General features: G+C 37.6%; 1 protein-coding gene across 4 annotated transcripts in view; it reads left to right on the top strand.

The window, feature by feature from the left end:
• The window catches only part of Col19a1 (collagen type XIX alpha 1 chain), a 313337-nt gene that overhangs the window by 52275 nt on the left and 241186 nt on the right, over positions 1-19876 (top strand). For all 4 annotated transcript variants that reach the window (XM_029483553.1, XM_021163060.2, XM_029483550.1 and 1 more), the window contains exons 6-9: positions 420-695; positions 4611-4691; positions 8089-8214; positions 8892-8954. In XM_029483553.1, coding sequence (XP_029339413.1) covers positions 420-695; positions 4611-4691; positions 8089-8214; positions 8892-8954 — 546 coding nt within the window. The remainder of the gene's footprint in view (positions 1-419; positions 696-4610; positions 4692-8088; positions 8215-8891; positions 8955-19876) is intronic.

Genomic DNA, 19876 nt, shown 5'->3' with positions numbered 1-19876 from the left:
TTCTTCTGAAATTAGGAACCATGATATCTATATATACATATAGAATGATATAATCATGTTTAGGTATGTGATAATATTACCCAGTAGTATAATTTAAAACCATGACTTTCATACTTCATAAAAATATATGCTTACTTTATGAATACATAATACATATGTAAAAGAATAACACATTTATTCACACATACACTCCCTTATATGTTCTTTTTGTAAATGAGCAGACCACTAGAAATGCTTCTTGCCAGCATACTTGAATCAAGGCACTAGGTTTTTTGGTATACACCAATGCAGCAGGCACAGGAACCATCCCATGGTTAGCTACTGTACATATGGAGCATTTATTTGTGCACTTTACTAATTTTGAACTTCAATTTTCAAGCCATACAAAGATGTTCTCCTTATCTGTCCTATTTTTTCAGATATCTGTAGTGATCGATGGTACGAAGAAGGTGGTTGAATTTATGTTCCGAGGTGCTGAGGGAGATCTGTTGAACTATGTTTTTAAGAATCGAGAACTCCGTCCTCTCTTTGATCGTCAATGGCATAAACTTGGCATTGGCGTGCAATCCCGAGTCCTTTCTCTCTATATGGATTGCAATTTAATTGCAAGTCGACACACGGAAGAAAAGAATTCTGTGGATTTTCAAGGAAGGACAATCATTGCTGCACAAGCTTCAGATGGCAAACCTGTGGATGTAAGTTGTATCACTAACGCTAACGGGGAGCTTTCAATATCCCTAAGATAAAGCAAACTATCTTACAATAGGGACTCCTGGGTCTGAGAATGTTGTTCCATATGTAGAGTGCTTACATAGTCTGCATGACACAAGGGGTGTGATCTCCAACACCAGATAAACCAGGAGTGGAGTGGTGGTTCATGGAGATATGTGCTTCCAAGCCAAGAATCAGAGAGGTACAGACAAAAGCATCAGAAGTTCAGGTCAGGACCAATCTCAGCCACATTGTGAGTTTAGGGTTAGTGGGCTACATAAGACCCAGTGGGGGGGGGGGAAGGGGGAGAGAAAGAGGAGAAAGGAGAAAGGCAGGAAGGGAGGGGGAGAGGGAGGGAGAGAAGGGGAGAGAGGGAGAGGGGGAGAGGGAAGAAGGGAGAGAGGGAAGGAGGGAGAGAGGGAAGAAGGGAGAGAGGGAAGGAGGGAGAGAAGGAGAGAGGAAGAGGAGGGAGAGGAGGGAAGGAAGCCATTTCTTCCTTTAATGATTGCACACACAAAAGACCCCTCTCTCATCAATGTTTATATTGTTGTGTAGGAAGAATACTTATTTTCGACTGTATGTCTCACATATAACTATATTCTGCTTTCACCCACATTTTGCAGTCAGCCAACTAAAAAAAAAAAAAACTGGATCATGCCTTTAAAAACTAAGATTATTAAGAGTAACTTTTAGTGAGAAATTGGAAATATGACACAAAGAAAGTATAAGCTTGAGCAAGCCTTTATGTTTTGAATAAAAGGACTAGAAAAAAGATGAACTTTAAATGGTTCCAGACTATCTGATGGTTTCATTCAATAACAATAGCCAATTCATTCAAGCTCTCTATAGCAATTCAACTGCATTTCCCACAAGTTATAATGTCGTTTTAGAATTCCTTTGACAGAAATGAAGTCATTCAATCTATCAGTGGGTCATTTGGATGAGAAGACATGGCCAGAAAACCTCTTTCAGATGAAAATGTCCTTTAAAAAAACTTACATTTTGAAGCTAACATGATATAAATTTACTGTTGATTTTCTTGCAAAATAAGACCAGTAATCTTTTAAGAGTGAGATCTAGTTAAATTTAATAGCAAAACATTTTCTTATGGGTTAAATGATAAGAAAGTCCCTAAATACCGTGAGATTACCAATAATAAATGCCAAACTGTAAACATGAAGTGCAGGCAATGAAATTGCATTTCAGAAGGAAATCCTTGTGCCAATATGCCTTGGGAGAGGTTGTCCTTCCTAAAGATTGGGAGAAAAAGATGTATGGATACAGATACACATTCAAGGAAATATAATTTCAAAGCATTTTTCTCTAAGAGACATTGTATGAACAGATCAGAAGACTGTCTGGATTTGGGGTCCTGGATGACCAGGCATAGAGACAGAGCAGAGCAGCCTGTCCTAGGGGGTCCATGAGGGCCAAGGGAGAGATTGCTGGCTTGGGTCAGAATCCCAGCTGGGATTTGTTAATGTGTTAGTATCTTCAGTGACAAAATAATTGCTTGTTGTAATAGTATACGGTTGGGACTGTGGTTTTTTATTCATAATCTGTTCTCTAAAATTAGAACATGGGGGAAACAAAGACAAAAACAACAACAAAAAACCTATTGTTCTTTGTTTTCAAAACCTTCAAGCCAGGAGCAGGACTAGTCAATAAATGGTGGGTGTTACAACTGATCTATCATTAATCATAGGTCACAGCCACTTATTTTCTATATTTCATCCTGTCATGATTTTCTTGTGAGCCATTATCCACCATGAAAGTAGCTTCTTTGATGAGGGTTGAGAACTGTACTCATCATGAGTACAAATATAAATAAGTAGTATTAGATTGAAATCCTTTAAAAATTATAATCTACCTTTAGTTAATTAAAATAACTCCTAGGCAGTGCTGAGCATGGTGTGACAGACACATGATAGTCTTTCAATACCTGGTGTGTAAGTGTGGTATGTTTGTGTGTGGTGTATTCATATGTGGTACATGTGTGTGAGAGTATATGGTGCAGGTACATGTGAGGGAGGAGCAGAATAGTGGGTGTCTGGGATTCTTTCTGTGTCATTTCCTGCTCTTGAACCTAGATCACTTAGTGAGCCAGAAGCCCAGTTTTTCAGATAGGCTTGCTTGGCAGTGAGTACTCAGGACCACTTGTCTCTACCTCCAACAGCTGGGTTATATTAAGACACAGCCATGTCAAATTTTTGACAAAAGAGATGGGAATTCAAATCAGAATATCAAAACTGCAGAGCAAATGCTCTTGCCACTGAGCAATCTTGTCAGCCCCTACTTACCCATTATTTTGATAGCAATGGGTAGAATAAACTTCAATTGTAAGTTGCATTAGTTAATTGTAATCTTCATTCTTTATATCCATAATTTGTATCCTCTCTCTAATATTTTATTAGACTAAGTATTGTACTTAAGCTCTTCAAATGAAAATTCATCTCGATGACCTTGTAAAATTCCTATAAATTATATATCACTGAATCTTGAACATTTTTGTCTTACCCATAGATGTGAGGCTGATAATAATTCCGTAAGTTTTCTAGAATGTCTGATTAGCCAAATTTATTTTGTCACTCTCAGTATAGTGCACATTAGAGAATACCTCCTGGATTTCATGGTGTGTGTAACGTGGGGGCAAGTTAGAGATTCACAACTAGCCAGATGTCTGTTTTCTATAACCACAGATGAACTCTTACAACACCATAATTTGCTTTTTCTATATAAATACATATATCTATTAACATCAGAGTAATGCATAACCAAGATCTATTAAATTGTCAATAAAGAACCGCAGAGAAAGGGTCAGGAGAAAGGAGGGAAGAAAGTGGGAAGAGAGATTAATCTGATCATGCTATACACCAAGTCTAATATACACTTCTTTGTTAATTGCAACCCTCAATTCACAACAGTAGGCTAAGTTCAAGATTCCAGTCAATGTTTGCTGTAAATAATACAGTGTTATTTAATATTTAAGTAGTCTAGGAGTTGAAGAAGATCATACAAACACTTATGATATTGATATTTTATCAGTAATAAGCACCATTCACCATTTCCTAGACAATTGTTCTGATCTTATGGTTATCTTTCCATTCATCTCTTGTCTAAATGCCGAAAACAGGAGAATTTTCTGCAGATAGAAGAGACTTTTGTAAAAAAAAAAAAAAAAAAAAAAAAAGTGAATCCTTTGTTTTTTGTGTTATTGAGACAGGATTGCTCTGGGAAGTCCAGACTGCTCTGGAACACCACATAGAACCCAGATTAGTCAAGTTTACACTCCTCATCCATGCTAGGACTGCAGGCAGGTTCTCCTGGGCTCAGTGTTTGAGTCTTGCTCAGGATTGTACTAATATAAAGTTCATAGGCTTTCTGCAGACTTCATTAAGTACAAGCAAAACCTAATTATCTTCTTTTCTCTTTATTGAGAATGGCGCGTTTACTTCATACCTCAAATAGGACCCTTGGACCTAAAGAGAAACCATTTTCCTTCACCTACTCATATCTTTGACCACCTCTCTGCAAAGTTTGACTTTTAAATGTAATTTTATACAGAATTACACTGTAGAGCACAGCAGTATATCGCTAGTTAAATATTTGTGGGGTTTTTGTTAATTCAATATTTCATTCTTATTGCTCGAGACAGTTAGCCAAGCTTTGCCATTGTTTTTCATTAACTCATTTCCTCTGTCTAATGATCTCCCTCTGTAGCTGAATGTTTCTCAAGTAATCCTTAAAGCAATGAATCCTAAATTAAAATTAAACTTTATAAATATGTATCAATCATTCATATTAACTTTCCTTTTATTTCTATTTAAATTGCTGCGGTTAATAATGCCTAAAATTGATTCTCAAAACCAATGACATGTGTTACTACTTACTTTTAATAGATCGAACTTCACCAACTTAGAATCTACTGCAATGCAAACTTCCTCGCTGAAGAATCATGTTGCAACTTATCACCTACTAAGGTAGGTTAATTTCCTTGCCATGTGAAACACAAGCAAGTGAGGTATATTTTAATTGGCATTCATCATCTGTAGGCTCTATGTGTAGGACTTTGTGAAGCATCTCAGTTGAAACTCGGTGAGTAATTTATTCTCCATATGGAGCCATTCTTAGAACCTGCTCAACACTTCAACCACAAGGTTGCACACTGAAATTTGATGGTGATTTGTGCTCATGTTGGTCTCAATGTAGGAAGAACCAGTCTTTTTGTTTGTTTGTTTTTTGAGACAGGGTTTCTCTGTATAGCCCTGGCTGTCCTGGAACTCACTCTGTAGACCAGGCTGCCCTTGAACTCAGAAATCCACCTGCCTCTGCCTTCCAAGTGCTGGGATTAAAGGCATGCACCACCACTGCCCGGTGAGAACCAGTCTTAATGTACACCTTCCCGCCACCCACTGAACCTGTTGCCTTGTCTCATCTGAGGCCCCAGTTGATTGGAGGTGCTGTCCTGGGCATCTTTTCTCCTTCAAACCACTGCACAGGAAGAGTGTTCCATTTCTTGATTTGTCAGCTACAAAATGAAAGGCTTTCAATAGGGAATATTTAAAAAAAAACTCTCCTCAAAATAATATATGAAAAGCAAAAGTCCAATATTCAATGAATTGTTTCTTTGGATCTTAATTTCTCCAAATTTCTACACTTCCTAAGAAATCTATATGAAATTTTTAATCAGTGATGAGTTTTTTCAATTTAAAAACCCTTGTAACTTCTTTCATGTGGTGTGTGTGGTAGAGTGAAATCTAGCCAAATAACTCAGAGTCTTTCAAATATTATGCCTTGCTTATATAACTTGGCTATAGAAAGCATATCTCAAACCCAATTTACGGATCTCATGCTAAGTAAAGTGAAAGTCTGCCAAATATCTTTCTTTAAATACCTAAAAAGATAGCTCGAATGCCAGTCTACAGACCTGAAATACTGAGGCTTCCTGAACCTATACCTTTACTCATTTTTCTTATTTCGAAAGTTTATTGTAAATCATTATGAATGTGTTATATTGGGGTTCTTAAAATAACTGTTTTCTTTCACTTAAAAGTTTTTATACTTATAAGTGTTATATTCTTCTTCATTATTCATTGCCTTATGTTAATAGATTACTATGAAAACAGGTTAGAATAGAAATGGATGAAGAATTGAATGAAGTAACTTAAGTCTGACATGACTTCACACAATAGTTTAGTTCACGGTGCTAACCTTAAAATTTAATAAAAAGATAAATAACAATCTTTACAAGCATTATTTGAAAATCAGGTTTACAGTTGAATATAAGTTAAGAATTTCTTCCAAGTATGTAAAAATAACCAAACACGGTATTTTTTATGTTGATGATCATTTGTGGTGATCACATCACCAATCCATTCTGTAATTAAAGTAACTACAACTCCGGTGCATCTTACAATCAGGAATACGTAAATAAGATAATCCTAAAAGCCATTAAATACAGTTGATGAACGTTTGAAACCAACTGTCTTATACGCTTTCTAGTTTTGAAAACGGTCTTAAAGGGAGCTAGAGAGATGTCTCAGTGGTTAAGAGTGCTTGTTGTATAGCCATGGTGAGCTGAGTTCTTGCTCTTCTCCTAGCCCTGATACTATAGTGGGTGGGTAATGACAAAACACCCATGAGGCTTGCGGGCTGCTACCCTCTTCTAAGACTACAAGTTGCGTGTTTCAGGGAGAGACCCTACTGCAAAGAATAAGGTAGAACATGATAAAGGAGGACAGCTAACCCCCCCTTGATTTCTGTGGGAGCACACAGGTACACACACCTACACACATATATGCACACCACATACACATAAACTATACACATATTGATACCCACAATAAGTATATTCATAAACATATAAATGTCTAAATCCAGAAAATGTCATTATATCTGTGCATTTAAAACTATATATTAATATTAAACCACACATGTTTATATTTTATTGAGTACTTCAAAGCTGAAATTTATTCAAGACTATCTACAGACATGTTCCACTTCTAATAAAGTCAGATTTTCAGTCTCTGAAACAATCAAATGTCACATGACCGAGGGTGTAAAGTAAAAAGTGCATAGGAAATAATAAATCATTCAGGAGAAACGAACTGTGTAGCAATCTTGTTTCATTTGAATATAATTTTAGGTTATTAAGTTGAAAATTTATTAAGATACCAAATGATCATTAAATATAGAGGTGATGAACATGGAATCTCTCGTTCCAAATATGAGAATCTGGTCACAGTGTGTCTGGGTGTGAAGTTTATTATGGGTCTTATTGTTACTACAAATATTAGTGATACCTATTATTCAAGAGTCATTTATGAATTCTATTTGAGAAAATGCAGGAAGGGAATAAACATCAGATATGAAGATGAAAATAATACCTACCGTGGGCTCACACCACAGTAGCAAGCCGTTGACTTTTTTATTTGCATAACTTGAATGCAGTTTTCCACTCATGTATAATTTGCATCCAGTGAGTTTTTCCATCTGTTGCTTCATCTTCACTGAAGCTTCAAATAAAGAGTTAGCCATGGGGAACAGCGTGGTATGAGTTGTCAAAAAGAGAAGATAAATTGGAATTCCCTTTAGAATCAACATGTGATACTTGCTCTATATTTAAAAATATTTATTATAGCTCTGTGTGTTGATATACGTGTATGAGTGCAGATACAGAAGAGATCATCAGAGGTTAGAGTAACAGCTGGAGGAGGTCTCCAGATGTAGGGCCTGAGAACAGGACCTGTGTTCTCCACAAATTAGCTCTGGCTTTTAACTGCTGTCTCTCCAGTCTCCTGAAAGAAATTAGAGGTGGAAGATTCTGCCTATTTATAGCCGTGTTCAGCATGTTCTAAACTCACCAGGTTCAGAATCCTCCACTTTTACATCTTTAAAGAACACTGGACTAGAATAGACTATATTGTAATTAGCCATCTTAGAGTATAAAATGAATTCATTTCCAGCTTTACTTACACTTACCAACAGCTTGATGCAGTGCCTATATTTTTACCAACCAAATTTATATGCTTTTAAACTTTTGTTTGCCATATACTATTCACATTTTGCTTGTGTGAAGTATTTTATTGGAAGAATGTACTATTATTGATATATAATATCACTATACTTATCATAAGGCCACCTAGTGTGGCTTTAAAATTTCTCAATAATCAGTTTTCATATACTCTTTGTGTGTAGTCAGCATGGTTCAGTACATTGCAGGCTTAGTGATAGAGTAAAAATGTAATAAAGTTTTATAAATGGATGGCAATCTTGGTTACTAAGAAGGAAGGATGGCAGGCATCCAGACATCTCAGCTTGATGGGAGCTAACTGCAAGAACTGACGTCATTCTCTAAATTCTCTTTGGGGATTTTAGTGTCCAGAGCAAGACAACTTTGGAAGTACTACTTCATCCTGGGTGACCTCTAACACTGGTAAAATGTCTTCATATCTGCCAGGAAAGCAGGAACTTAAAGACACATGCCAGTGTGTTCCAAACAAGGTATGTGAGCTTTCATATGTGCCCACTAAAAGGTCACTCCACACAGTGGCCTAGGCTCCTTGACTGTATCCTGTGGTACAGAGAAGGTGCCTCATGCCTAATCAAATCTCAAATACAATACAGTCACAGAGAAGGACCAGAGAAAGGAAATTAAATATTGCAATTTTGGATATTTATTTTCCTTTCAATGTATGGAAGTTACAATTAATAGAAAGTTGAGAAGAAATACATAACAGGGAAATGTTGCACACAGAACACATTAGGAATGGGCTGCACTTCAGGAATTCAGTCCTAGATGGAAAGTGCCTGATCTTCAACATAGACACTCGAAAAACCAGTACAAGTATTTCTCTTTGCTGCCTAATGCCTCAATTTGCACAGTGTCTGCAAATTTCCATCCAGCTGCTTCTTTCCTATTAATTCCTATTAATTGATTGTCTCTGGGTGGCATATCCAATTAATGAGCTTCATCTGAACACATATAGTTCTTTGATCAGTAACACTGGGCCCTTAGGCCTCTAGGAATATTTTTTTTATGTTCATAGCAGTCATGGAATGGACTCTCTCTCTCTCTCTCTCTCTCTCTCTCTCTCTCTCTCTCTCTCTCTCTCATTGCTTTTGCTTTGGAGCAATGAAACAGAATGATTTTGACACAGGCATTCATTTTTCCCCCTCAGGAGGAAGCAGGATTACCAGGAACTCTCAGATCCTTTGGACATAAGGGCGACAAAGGAGAGCCGGTAATGTGAACACAACTTGTACTGTTGGGATGAAGGAGTTTGCTCAAATGTGATTTGAAAAGATGTGTCCACCTCATGTTTATGATAAATACATTTCAAAAAGGCCCTCAAGAAATATCTTGAGATGAAGATCTCTGTAAACTAGCGTCACATCAGCAGCTGAGTCTCTTGCTGAGGACACAGATTTAGGAAATTCTGAGAAAGCTATAACAGCCAGTGCTTGTACCTGTAAGTTCCACACAACACTATAAAGCAGGCACATATCCCAGCGGCTCCCCAGCTTTCCTCGTCACCTGCTTCTCCAGATTCCTGGGAAACATATTTTCCTTGTCTACTGATGTGTCCCCACTGAGTAGGATTTTAATGCCCAACCCCTACTAAGTATCTGTGGGAGGACCTTTGCTCTGTGGGAGGCAGATTGCTGCACATTTGAAGAGGAGTAAAGAAGAGGATAAAGTGTTTGTTTCCTGGGATATCACTCCCAAAGAGAGATCGATGCTCTAACTGTGAAAGCCTATGTAAGAGTTTGCAAAGGTCCTGAGAAAACAATCTGGGCACCCTAGGATGAATTGTGAGCTCTTGATCTCTCAGTGTACAACACAGGCCATGACTCATGCGTCAAGATTTGTCTTCTCTTTGACTAAGCTCTAACTAAGCTGTAATATTTTCTAGTCTTTTGAATATGTTTTCCAACCAATCAAATTAGGGACCTAATATAACAAAAATCACATCAGTTGCTGGAGCCACAGAATAAAAAAGCACAAGGCCTGTCCTCGTTGTGTGTATAGGCTTGTGATGATGTAAGTCACCCCAGAAATGACACCAGTGGAAAGGGACTAAGAAGAATTAGTAAAGATGACAAATGTTAGAAAATTAATAATATATAAGTTTCATTAAATATTTTATGCAAAGATATATCTTAGAGTTGCAATGTGTTGTAAGACTCCCATCAATATGTTGCTTTAAACCATTTAATTTGGTTAGAATTCCCATATGTAAAATTCACAGTGACAAGAAATTTTAGTGTCATGTCAAATCAATTGGTATATAATTTATTAGTAATCTACTACACAAAACAAGTACTTACTGTACACTTCCTTAATTTTCCCCCTTTGTGAACAGACTCAAAAATCTGTGAATTTGATTAAACCAGGACAGCTACTGCTGTGTAAAACTGGTTTCAGATGACCATGACCATAAACACAACCAACTTTTCAGAAACTTGTAATCAGCATGAACATGTGGTTTCATTTTAAGTAGTGATGACATTATAATATGTAAAAATGTAGGCTTTCCTCAGTGTTTGATTCTCGTATAAAAATTTCATAGTTCTAACAGGTGCCCAGACTACCTGCATTTTGGAACCATCAAATGTTACTTTAAGATTGGGCAGACTGAATAGTTACCATTATGAAATGACCAACATTTCAAAGAGTCACTCAGGGAGACAGGTGTTACCACAGAGGCTTGCATTTGGATATTAAATACAAGGAAGAATATTCATGGAATTCGCATGGAGTGCTGGAATGAAAATCGCCTTGGTGCCCGAAGTCTTAGAGAATATCTCTTAGTGGCTTTGATTCCTGAATAATATCCAATCAATGATTGAGTGTGAAAGACAACACTGTAACACATACAAATCACTTACATTATAGACATTGGATGGATGTGTGTTTTCCTCTTCTTTCTGTTCAGTGGGGTTGAAAGAGAGGTGGGACTCAGCCCTTACAGGGTTGTATGTTCTTTCATATGTGACTCGATAAAACACAATTCTTCAGTTATGAGGCAATGTCTAACAATTTCCAATTGATTGAGACGCTCAGTGCATAAAAGTTTGGAGTTAGTTTATGTCCTTTGATAAATAGCAATATTGCACTAAGTTTTTATCTTCAAGTATATGAATATTAAATTCTGTGTTTTGTTTCCAATATTATCTGGCCTTTTCTAGAGAGTGGTTACCAGTTTATGAATGTTTCTTTGAATTTTAACTAGATCATAATGGATTCGAATTTGTGGACATTAGATAAGAAGATCAGAAACCATTTGGACATTTTTATAATTTACATTTTCTCATAAACTATTAGATATAGTTTAGTAGCCTTTGGTAAATTTGAGTTTTTGAAACAATGAGAATGAACTTGAGAAAATGACTTTGAAACACCTTTTCTAATTATTTGGAAGGGCAATATTTCTACAGGTGTTATTTGAAGGATCTTTACTGTAATGTCACAACTTAATAAAGGCAAATTTTCATTTTTATCTGTGAAAAGCTATTAATAGTTAAATAACCAATCAGAATAAAAATGTAAGCAAATCCAGTTTCATCTGGTCCAACGTCTTCTAATGACTCCATGTCTCTCTGAAGTCATCGCCTACCCTCTCACATATACTTCAAGGCATCACATAGTTTTGTAAGATTGCAGCTAAAACCTTGATGACTTTCTTATCAAACATGCAGAATAATGAGTTACTTGTGTCATTCAGATATGGCATTATTATCATGTTGGCCCCTCATTACCCACCCTGGCATCCGTGTCCCCTCCCACCTTTTCTCTCCTTTCCCAAAGAGCCCCCTTTAAAAAGCTCCTAAACTTTAATGTTCTTGAACCTACATGTGGTCTGAATAATTTGGAAATTAATTTTCCAGTTTGCTTTCATATCATTCTGCATTTCCATGTAATTTCCCCAAATTTGCTGTTCATGAAAAAGTTGTTCAGCAAATGAAATGGTATTGTATATTCATAAAATCTCAAGCGATCGAGCCAAGCTCTAGTGATAGAGGTACTCATTTAAGAAGTAGCATTACATTCCACTGTTCAAGGATAGATTTGGTGGACTACTTAATGGTGTGGGAAGTATGAGGAAGAATCTGAAGCATAGTCTTTGGTGCCCACTTAAGAACTCACTTGGGAAATGCTAACTCCCTTTGATGTTAACAATTAATGTACCTTTTATGAATGTCTAATGAATAATTAAGGTGTTTTAGTGTATAGCTGGTAGTAAAGTTGAATTTGGCACCATGGGCATTCCTGGAGAAAAGATATGCTGACTGGCTATTTGATTAACCTTAGTGCCTGTTTTATATAAAGCTGAGTCAGGCAAGAAGGGGAAAATGCAGAACTTTTATCTCTTGGGGATCAGTGACCCTTAGTCCATTGCTAGGGCTGCCAAAGATACCCACTGGAAGGTTTTGTAAATGAACTTCCAGAGAAATACAAACTCACTTGCTTTTTCTGTTGTTCAAGGCTATCTTTGAGCTACACAAACAGACTAAGGAACTGTGGCAGAGGCTACAAGGCCAGTGATGCCCAAATATAAACTGCACAGCTCTGTGGAAAGAATGTTTTCCTCAGGAACGTAAAAAAAAAAAAAAGTCTGTTAACAACTGGGCTTCTTACATTATCAGTTTTATGGCTGATATTTTAATTTTATTTAATAATGTTATAATTTATATAAAATTACATAAATGTGTATAAAATCTATGTAAAATTACATAAATCAAATCATTTATTATAATACAGACTACATTTTATAGCACTGTGTAAGATATATGACTAACAATACAAGAACTACATTTAGATCTATCAATAAAAGGATCTGATTTATTATCTAGATAATGAAATGGCTGCTTTTCTGATTTCTTCTCGAATGCCATAGGGTTGTTGTGATTAATTGCTTCCCTCACAGGAGGTTAATTCTGAAATTCACTGTATTACCTGGAGCTAGCCTGGTGGTGCCGACCAGCAATGGCAGCACTCATGGGGCTGAAGGAGGAGAAAAGTGAAATTCGAAGCCAGCCTGGGCTATGCTGCAAGATTCTGTCCTCAAACATGAAGAAAATGCTCATTTTTTCACGCAATCTTTATAAAATTTCACATTTGCATGTTAAAATAATTAGCTTATTTTCACTATTCATATTAGGCCAAATTAGTTAGTTGTCACATGTTGATGCTAAAGAAAGACTTTCTTTAGGAAAGTAAGTTTTTGGTGAGCAGGTGAGTCCCTCTACCTTGTTATCTTTAAGACCACGACCCTGTCACTCATATGATGCTCTCACAGGCTTAAATGAGACTGCTTGGTAGGTCAGGTGCCAAGTAGCATTTTGTGTTAATGTGTATCGTCATCGTTGTAGTTGCTGTTTTGTTATTTTTGGTGATAGTGGTGATCAAACCCAAGGTCTTGTGCATGCTAGACAGTGCTAGACCACTGAGCTCTGTACACAGCACTTGAAACCAGTACTTCTTTTTTTTTCCCATTAATTTATTTTTTCACTTTACATCCTGATCTCAGCTCCCACCTCTTCTCCCAGCCTCCCCTTCACATAACCACTTCCCCATCTCTCATACCCTTCTCCCCTGAAAAGAGGAATGAACCTCTTATTTACCAACCCACCTGGCACATCAGGTCACTGCAGGACTAGGCACATCCTCTCCTACTGAGGTCAGACACGGCAGCCCAACAAGGGGAACAAGATCCACAGGCAGGCAGCAGAGTCAGGGACAGCAAAGACTAAGCTGCACTTCTGTTTCATCTGTGCTATGTATGGAGTGGTGGTGGCTCACGTATGCTCTTTGGTGGGTTGGTTGTGTTACAAGAAGAAAGGCAGATTCTTAGAAAGGAAGGAACATACAGGGCAAGTTGAAGATGCATTAGAGGAAGTCATCACGACAATGTTCAGTAATGAATATTACTGAGTCTCTGTGTTTCAGGTCTTGTTTCTTTCCCTAGAGCAAGCTCTTGGAGGCAGGATGCTGAATAAGGTATCAGTTTACTTTGATTTCTCTGTAGCCAGGTTCACACAACTTCAGAGACCCCCACTTCATGCCTAGTATCATCCTAGTACTTAAAGAAACACTTGTCTTTGACCACATCCTCTTCCCAGGTGGTGCCAGCTCTGCTCCTAACCACATTATTTAGCTGTGAAATGGATTTAACGCTCACATGTAGGAAAGAATTACCACTCCCAGTGTGGTGGTCTCACTCTTATAATCCAAGGTTTATCGCTTATTTAAAATCATGCTAACGACTACTTGCAAAGTAAAGTTAACAAGAAAGTCACTGTTATGTTATTTTGTGGTGTAGCTGGTATATATTGCAAAGTATTTCATTCTAGGGAAGAAACACCAATCTTTTAAACTTCAAATTTTTTAAATCACATTGTAGTTAGTGTTTCAGATAGAATACTTTTCTCGCCTTACAATAAAAATACCTTATTTGAATTTTGGTGTTTTGGATGTGAGCATAAACTTTCCTTAATGGCTGAGTCATCTCTCCCAGCCCTGATTTTTATAAATAAATTTCTAAAGAAAATTATTAGTTCACAAACCTTATGTGATTAAATGATGAGAGTCACATATCTTCACAGCTCAATTTCCTAAATTTCCACCCGGTATTTTTTTATCCTAATAATTTATATATATATATTTTATTCAGTTTACATCACAATCACAGCTCTCCTCCCTCCTCTCTTCCCAGCCCCACCCTTACAAAGCCTTCTCCCCAATGACCCCCTCACCCTGTTCTCTTCAGAGAAGGGGAGGCCCCTCTGGGGTACCACCCACCCTGGGGCATCTAGTCCCCACAGGACTAGGCAAGGCCTCTCACTGAGGCCCAACCATGCAGTTCAGGTAGGGGAAGCAGAGTCAATGGCAGGGACCAGGGAACTGTCCCATTCTGCTTGTTATGGGATCCCACATGAAGACCAAGCTGTACATTTGCTATAAATGTGTGTGGGTATCACAGCTTATGAACATGTGGATGCCTTCTGTGTCACCTAAAAAGCATCCCTGTGCTTAACTAAGTTACAGCCCTCTCAGTATACATGATTTGTTGAAACATCTCGGAGCAAGAACACAGGCCAACCTGCCACAGAACACACACCTCTAGCACGTTCTCCTCAAATGGAGTGCTTTTATATTTAACACGCAATGAGGCATATTCTGAGCAGCATTAAGTAGAGTTTGCATGCTGGCTTCAATTTATATTCTCATACAATATGATACTACTGTAATAAATTAACTTCTATGCATGCAAATTTTATTGTTGTAAAATAGACTTGCACTTTGACGTTCGGTGAAATGATAGCAGTAATTACTTTTAAGTGAAGACTCTAAACAGAATAGTAGTTCTCCACGGTTGCCTTTTTTTTTTTTTTTTTTGGCAACAGAAGCAAAATAATATACTATGTAGCACTGTTTTATGACATGTACTTTTGGAAATGGAGTCATTTGGACTTTAAAGAGGAGGAATTATAGCAACTAATTAAATTCTTTTACAAATTACCCTGTGAACCAGTGCACACTTAGAGTAGGCATTCACACTGTGTACACACAGCTTTTCTGTCATCCATCATAAGACAGTCACTCTCTGTATTACACTGATCCAGCACACCTACGAATTTGCCTAAGTTTGATAAATTAGCTGCTGTTCATTCATCGGGGAAAATTCCATTCTATAAAGAGATAACTGTTTACTTCTGGTAAACTTAGACGGTAGTGAGGAGCTACTGCCAATAGAACGAATAAGTGGAATGGATTTGTTTCCAGGAGAAATGAATGCTTTAATGCCCAGAATCACACACCCACACATACTAACACACACACACATTCCCACGTACACTTGCACATAAACCTTTCCAACACACACATACACACACACACACACACACACACACACCATATACACACAGGTACTTTGTCGTTCTCATCTGAAGTGGGAAATGGCTGAGGATCTGAATAGTGGATGAATGTCCTGCAAATTTAGGTCTAGAGCGACACTTGCTCTAACTGATGCATGTTTCATTCAAAATTTGTCTTATTCCCTACTTCACTGATGAGACAGTATAATGTGTATTGTTTGGGGGCAATGTAGACACTTTTTAGAAATATGATTCTTTACCAATAGTGTCTATTTTAATTATGTGACCATAAAACATAACCAAAATAGAGCCTACATCATGCTAAAGTAATATTTACTTGCCGAATGACTACTTTATTCCCTAAGGAAAATCTGCTTTATGAGACAGGGTGTCTGTCACCTTGTCGCCCAAACTGGGGTGGAACTCACTAAGCAGGCCAGGCTGGCCTCAAACTCAGGGATCCTCTTTTCTGTCAGTTGAGTGCTGGTGTTAAAGGACTGCACCACCACGCCAGCCAGGAGGAAGCAGTTATTAAACTACTTTTGTTCCTTATGAAGTAGGTAGAAAACCAATACTAGTCCTCAGAAATGTGCCTGACAACAAGCAGAGTTACACTGCCTGGATCAGGGTTCTAGGACAAAAATCCTCCTCCTTTATCAAATGGGAATTACAGTGGACCCACGTTAGCTTGATCTTAAGGACAGAATGAGAGGCTTATGAGAGAGCCAACTTAATGACTGGCAGAAATGTTTAATAGCTAGAAGACACATTTTAAACACACAGATTGATGATGCTCTTGCTCTAAGCTCTGGCTTACCGTGAGACTAAATCAGAACTCACTGAAGGGAATTTATTTTATTCAAAATTTATTTAGCAGGAAATGTTAAAATAAAACTCAAATATCTTCTGAGTCTTTGGCCTTTTTAAAAACAACAACAAAATTAATGTTCCTAGACCAATGGACCCATCCAAAAGAATTACACATAGCACCACACGCTTGTATCATGTTGATAAAACAGCTGCTTATGCAATTAATACTAAGTGCTAAGCACTGCCAAGAGCCTCCTCCTTTCCATCAGCGAATTCAATACTTACAGACACTTTAGCTCAGATTTGTTTTTATTACTTTTGGATTAAGAACCTAGGATATAAAGACAATTAAAATATTCCTAAGTTTCATAGCTATCGAGGAGTGGAATTAGAAGTGAAGCTCCGCCCACGTGAACTCATTGTTCATGTGCCTTCCTGCAGTTGCATCATCAGGATGCTGCCAAGTTCCCTGCTTCCTTTTCACACTCTGTTAGAATTAAATCACAAATCCATTTTCCTTGCAGCTTAGGGAGCAGATTGGGAAGTTCACTCTCTAGATCCTGCTGTGTCTCTTTAAGTCTATGAACCCCTTTAACATAAGATCTTCTAACTCCAACACGGGCAGAAGACTATCTCTGAAGAATTACTACAATCTAGTTCATTCAGTAAATGAGGTGGTTTTATAGTTTTACCTCCAGGAACAAACAGACTGAAAATATGATGGTTTAATTTTTTCCGTTTGTCAAATTTGAAAAGAGATTTGAAATATTCTCATAGTGTCCAGAGGTGACTCCAGAGACCTGTAGTCTGCTCTCCATGGGCCACAGCCCACTCACTGCTGTCTGGGTTGACCTGAACATCCAACATAAGACATTCTACCTTTACACCCATTACCAAACATGCTTTTGATGCATGGGCACACATTTCTATACACAGAGTACTATCAGAGACAATAGCATTAAACGTAGTTACCTGACATTATTAAAATAACCTGTAATGGTAATGACACAGTGGGTCAGTTGCTAATTTGCCTGTCGTAAGAAAACAGAGAGACTGCCTTCAGTATAAAGAACCTTGACGACAACGGACCTTGTCTCCATAAACTCTGAGCTCCCATTCACTGCACTCAATGTGCAGAAACGAGACTTTGCACTCTTCATTATCTTTGCGTTTCTTCTCTTCTGGGGACTGAAATGATGCTTTTTGAATCTTGATATTTTCCCTAAAAAGGCATTTATGAGAACACTCCAGCTCCAGGAAATAAAGGCAGATGTTGTTTCAGTTTACATACATGCAGACGAGCCCTGTAGCTGTCGTGAATCCTAATGACTTTTGTTCCAGCCTGGTCCAGATGTGGCGTTAATGCCTCAGAGACTAAGAAACTTATAGGCGTTTAGCAAAAATAATTTTTGTTTAAGTCATTTGGCTTCCTCTGTGCATTTCTAGTTTCACCTAATTTTTCCATGAATAATCAGAATTAAGCTCATTTCCACAGTTTCTCCCTAAGTTCATAAAGAAATTAATATGTATTTGCACATAACAATTTATTATTGAAACTGAAACCACTAAATAAGAACATGCAACTTTATCCAACAGTAGAATTTTTTAGATTTAATAACATTTCTTCCTTCCTTTCCTCCCTCTAAGCTCTCTCACATACCCTCCTTGCTCTCTTTAAATTCGTAGTCTCTTTTTTATTGCTATTGCCTGTATACATATGTATATTCATATACTGATATATTCATAAATGTAAACTGCTCAGTCTATGTAGTGTTTTTAGGGATCACCATTTGGTATTATAAAATAATCAATTTGTGTGTCCTTCCTCAGGGACAACGATTTCTCCTGCTCTCAACACCCCTCATTGCTTGCAGTTCTTTCTGTAGGTTTGAGGTCACATGTGCTCTCCCCTGTTCACTTTGGCATGTTTGTCACCTTCATTCAGCTCCTGTTGAGTGATACATCATTTTGTCAAGGCTGATAAAATATATGTGGAATTTATGTTAACAAAAAAATCACTGTTTGCATTTGTATCAATACTGTCAATTATAAATGTGCTTTCTATAAGACCAAGACAATGAAATCTCAATGTTTTATTTTATATATCCACAAAACTAATAACAGTTTGTAGGGTTATCAAATTAGCTATATAATCAACTTGTACTTTATCAAAAAGGAATCATCTGAATGCCTGTGTCTTTTTAAAAAAAATAATTAATAATGAGGGTCTCATGAAATCTAATAATAAGCGATATTCATAGAAAAATAATCAAAAAATTATAGTTTTATTACTCTACCTTCTATCCCTGACTAACATCCCAAGGCTAACAGGAATAATCGGTGGAAAACTCTGGCTTGATGAGGAGCGTGTTGGCATTACTTTATCAGTCAGTGTGTCCTGATACAATACAGCTCCAAATAAGCAGAAACGGAAGAAGCACAGAGGTAACAGAGGGACAGGAGAAAGAAACCTGGCCACTCTGCAGCTGACTTTATTTCTCAATGGTTTCTTATTCCCTCCTAATGCCTTGCACTCACATCCCAAGTAGAGCAGTTGGCAGGGAGCACAACAGATGGATGACAAGCTCGGCACATGCAGCGACTCTGGCACCAGGCACTTGACTTTTATTTACCAAACAGTTAGGCAGATCTCAGGAACCCAGTCTGCTAACACCCCTATTTGGTTTAATGTGCAATCGGTATCTAGCACATAAATATGAAAATATTACCTGGAGGAAAATTCCTCACTGATTCTTTACATAGTTCACTGGCTAATGGTCTTATTTTTGGTATAGATTACTAACATAGTGAACAGTAGATTTAAAAACATAACTGCCATCATTTAAGAAATCTGTGACTGTGGATAACAGTCTTCCTGAAGTGGCTCCATCAGAAGCATCAGCCAGCCAAGCCAGGGTCAACTGTACCAGGGTATGGTGATGGGTATGACTATCATGTAAAAGTGAGAGATTGAAGTTCAGATAATTGATATCTTAATCTCTTACCAGAATCTTCACAAATTACTACCTTCAAAGCTCAGGCATGTTTTTATGAAGCCTTCTGGTCTACCAATCAAAACTGGAAGCATGTCCATTCTCCTAACTTAGTATTTTATTTACATCACCGAGTTTGTATGTCTATATGCTTGGGAGCACCTAGAATAAAAGGAATCATATCTCTCGTATCTCTGTGATGCCTGTGCTTGGACCAACAGAGGATGCCCAGCTCGATAGACTCTTCGTAAGTTTAAGCTGAACTGCACAGAACTCAAGGAAACTTAGCTCCAAAGTACAGGAGAGAAGTAAAGGAGAACTGTTTGACATCTATGTTGAGGGAAGAGTGAGAAAGGTACTTTAGTAAGAACTCCCAAGGTTTTATGCAAAGCAGACTTCAGGGAAGTAGTGGGGAGGAGAAAAGCTTACAAATGAGGTTTCCTAGGATGAAATGTAATAGGGGCAGTGGGTACAGCTCCAGA

The sequence above is a fragment of the Mus caroli genome, chromosome 1 (genome assembly GCF_900094665.2).
Source record: "Mus caroli chromosome 1, CAROLI_EIJ_v1.1, whole genome shotgun sequence".
NCBI lineage: Eukaryota > Metazoa > Chordata > Mammalia > Rodentia > Muridae > Mus > Mus caroli.
Note: the sequence above shows the minus strand (reverse complement) of the source record. Positions and strands in the feature narration are given on the sequence as shown.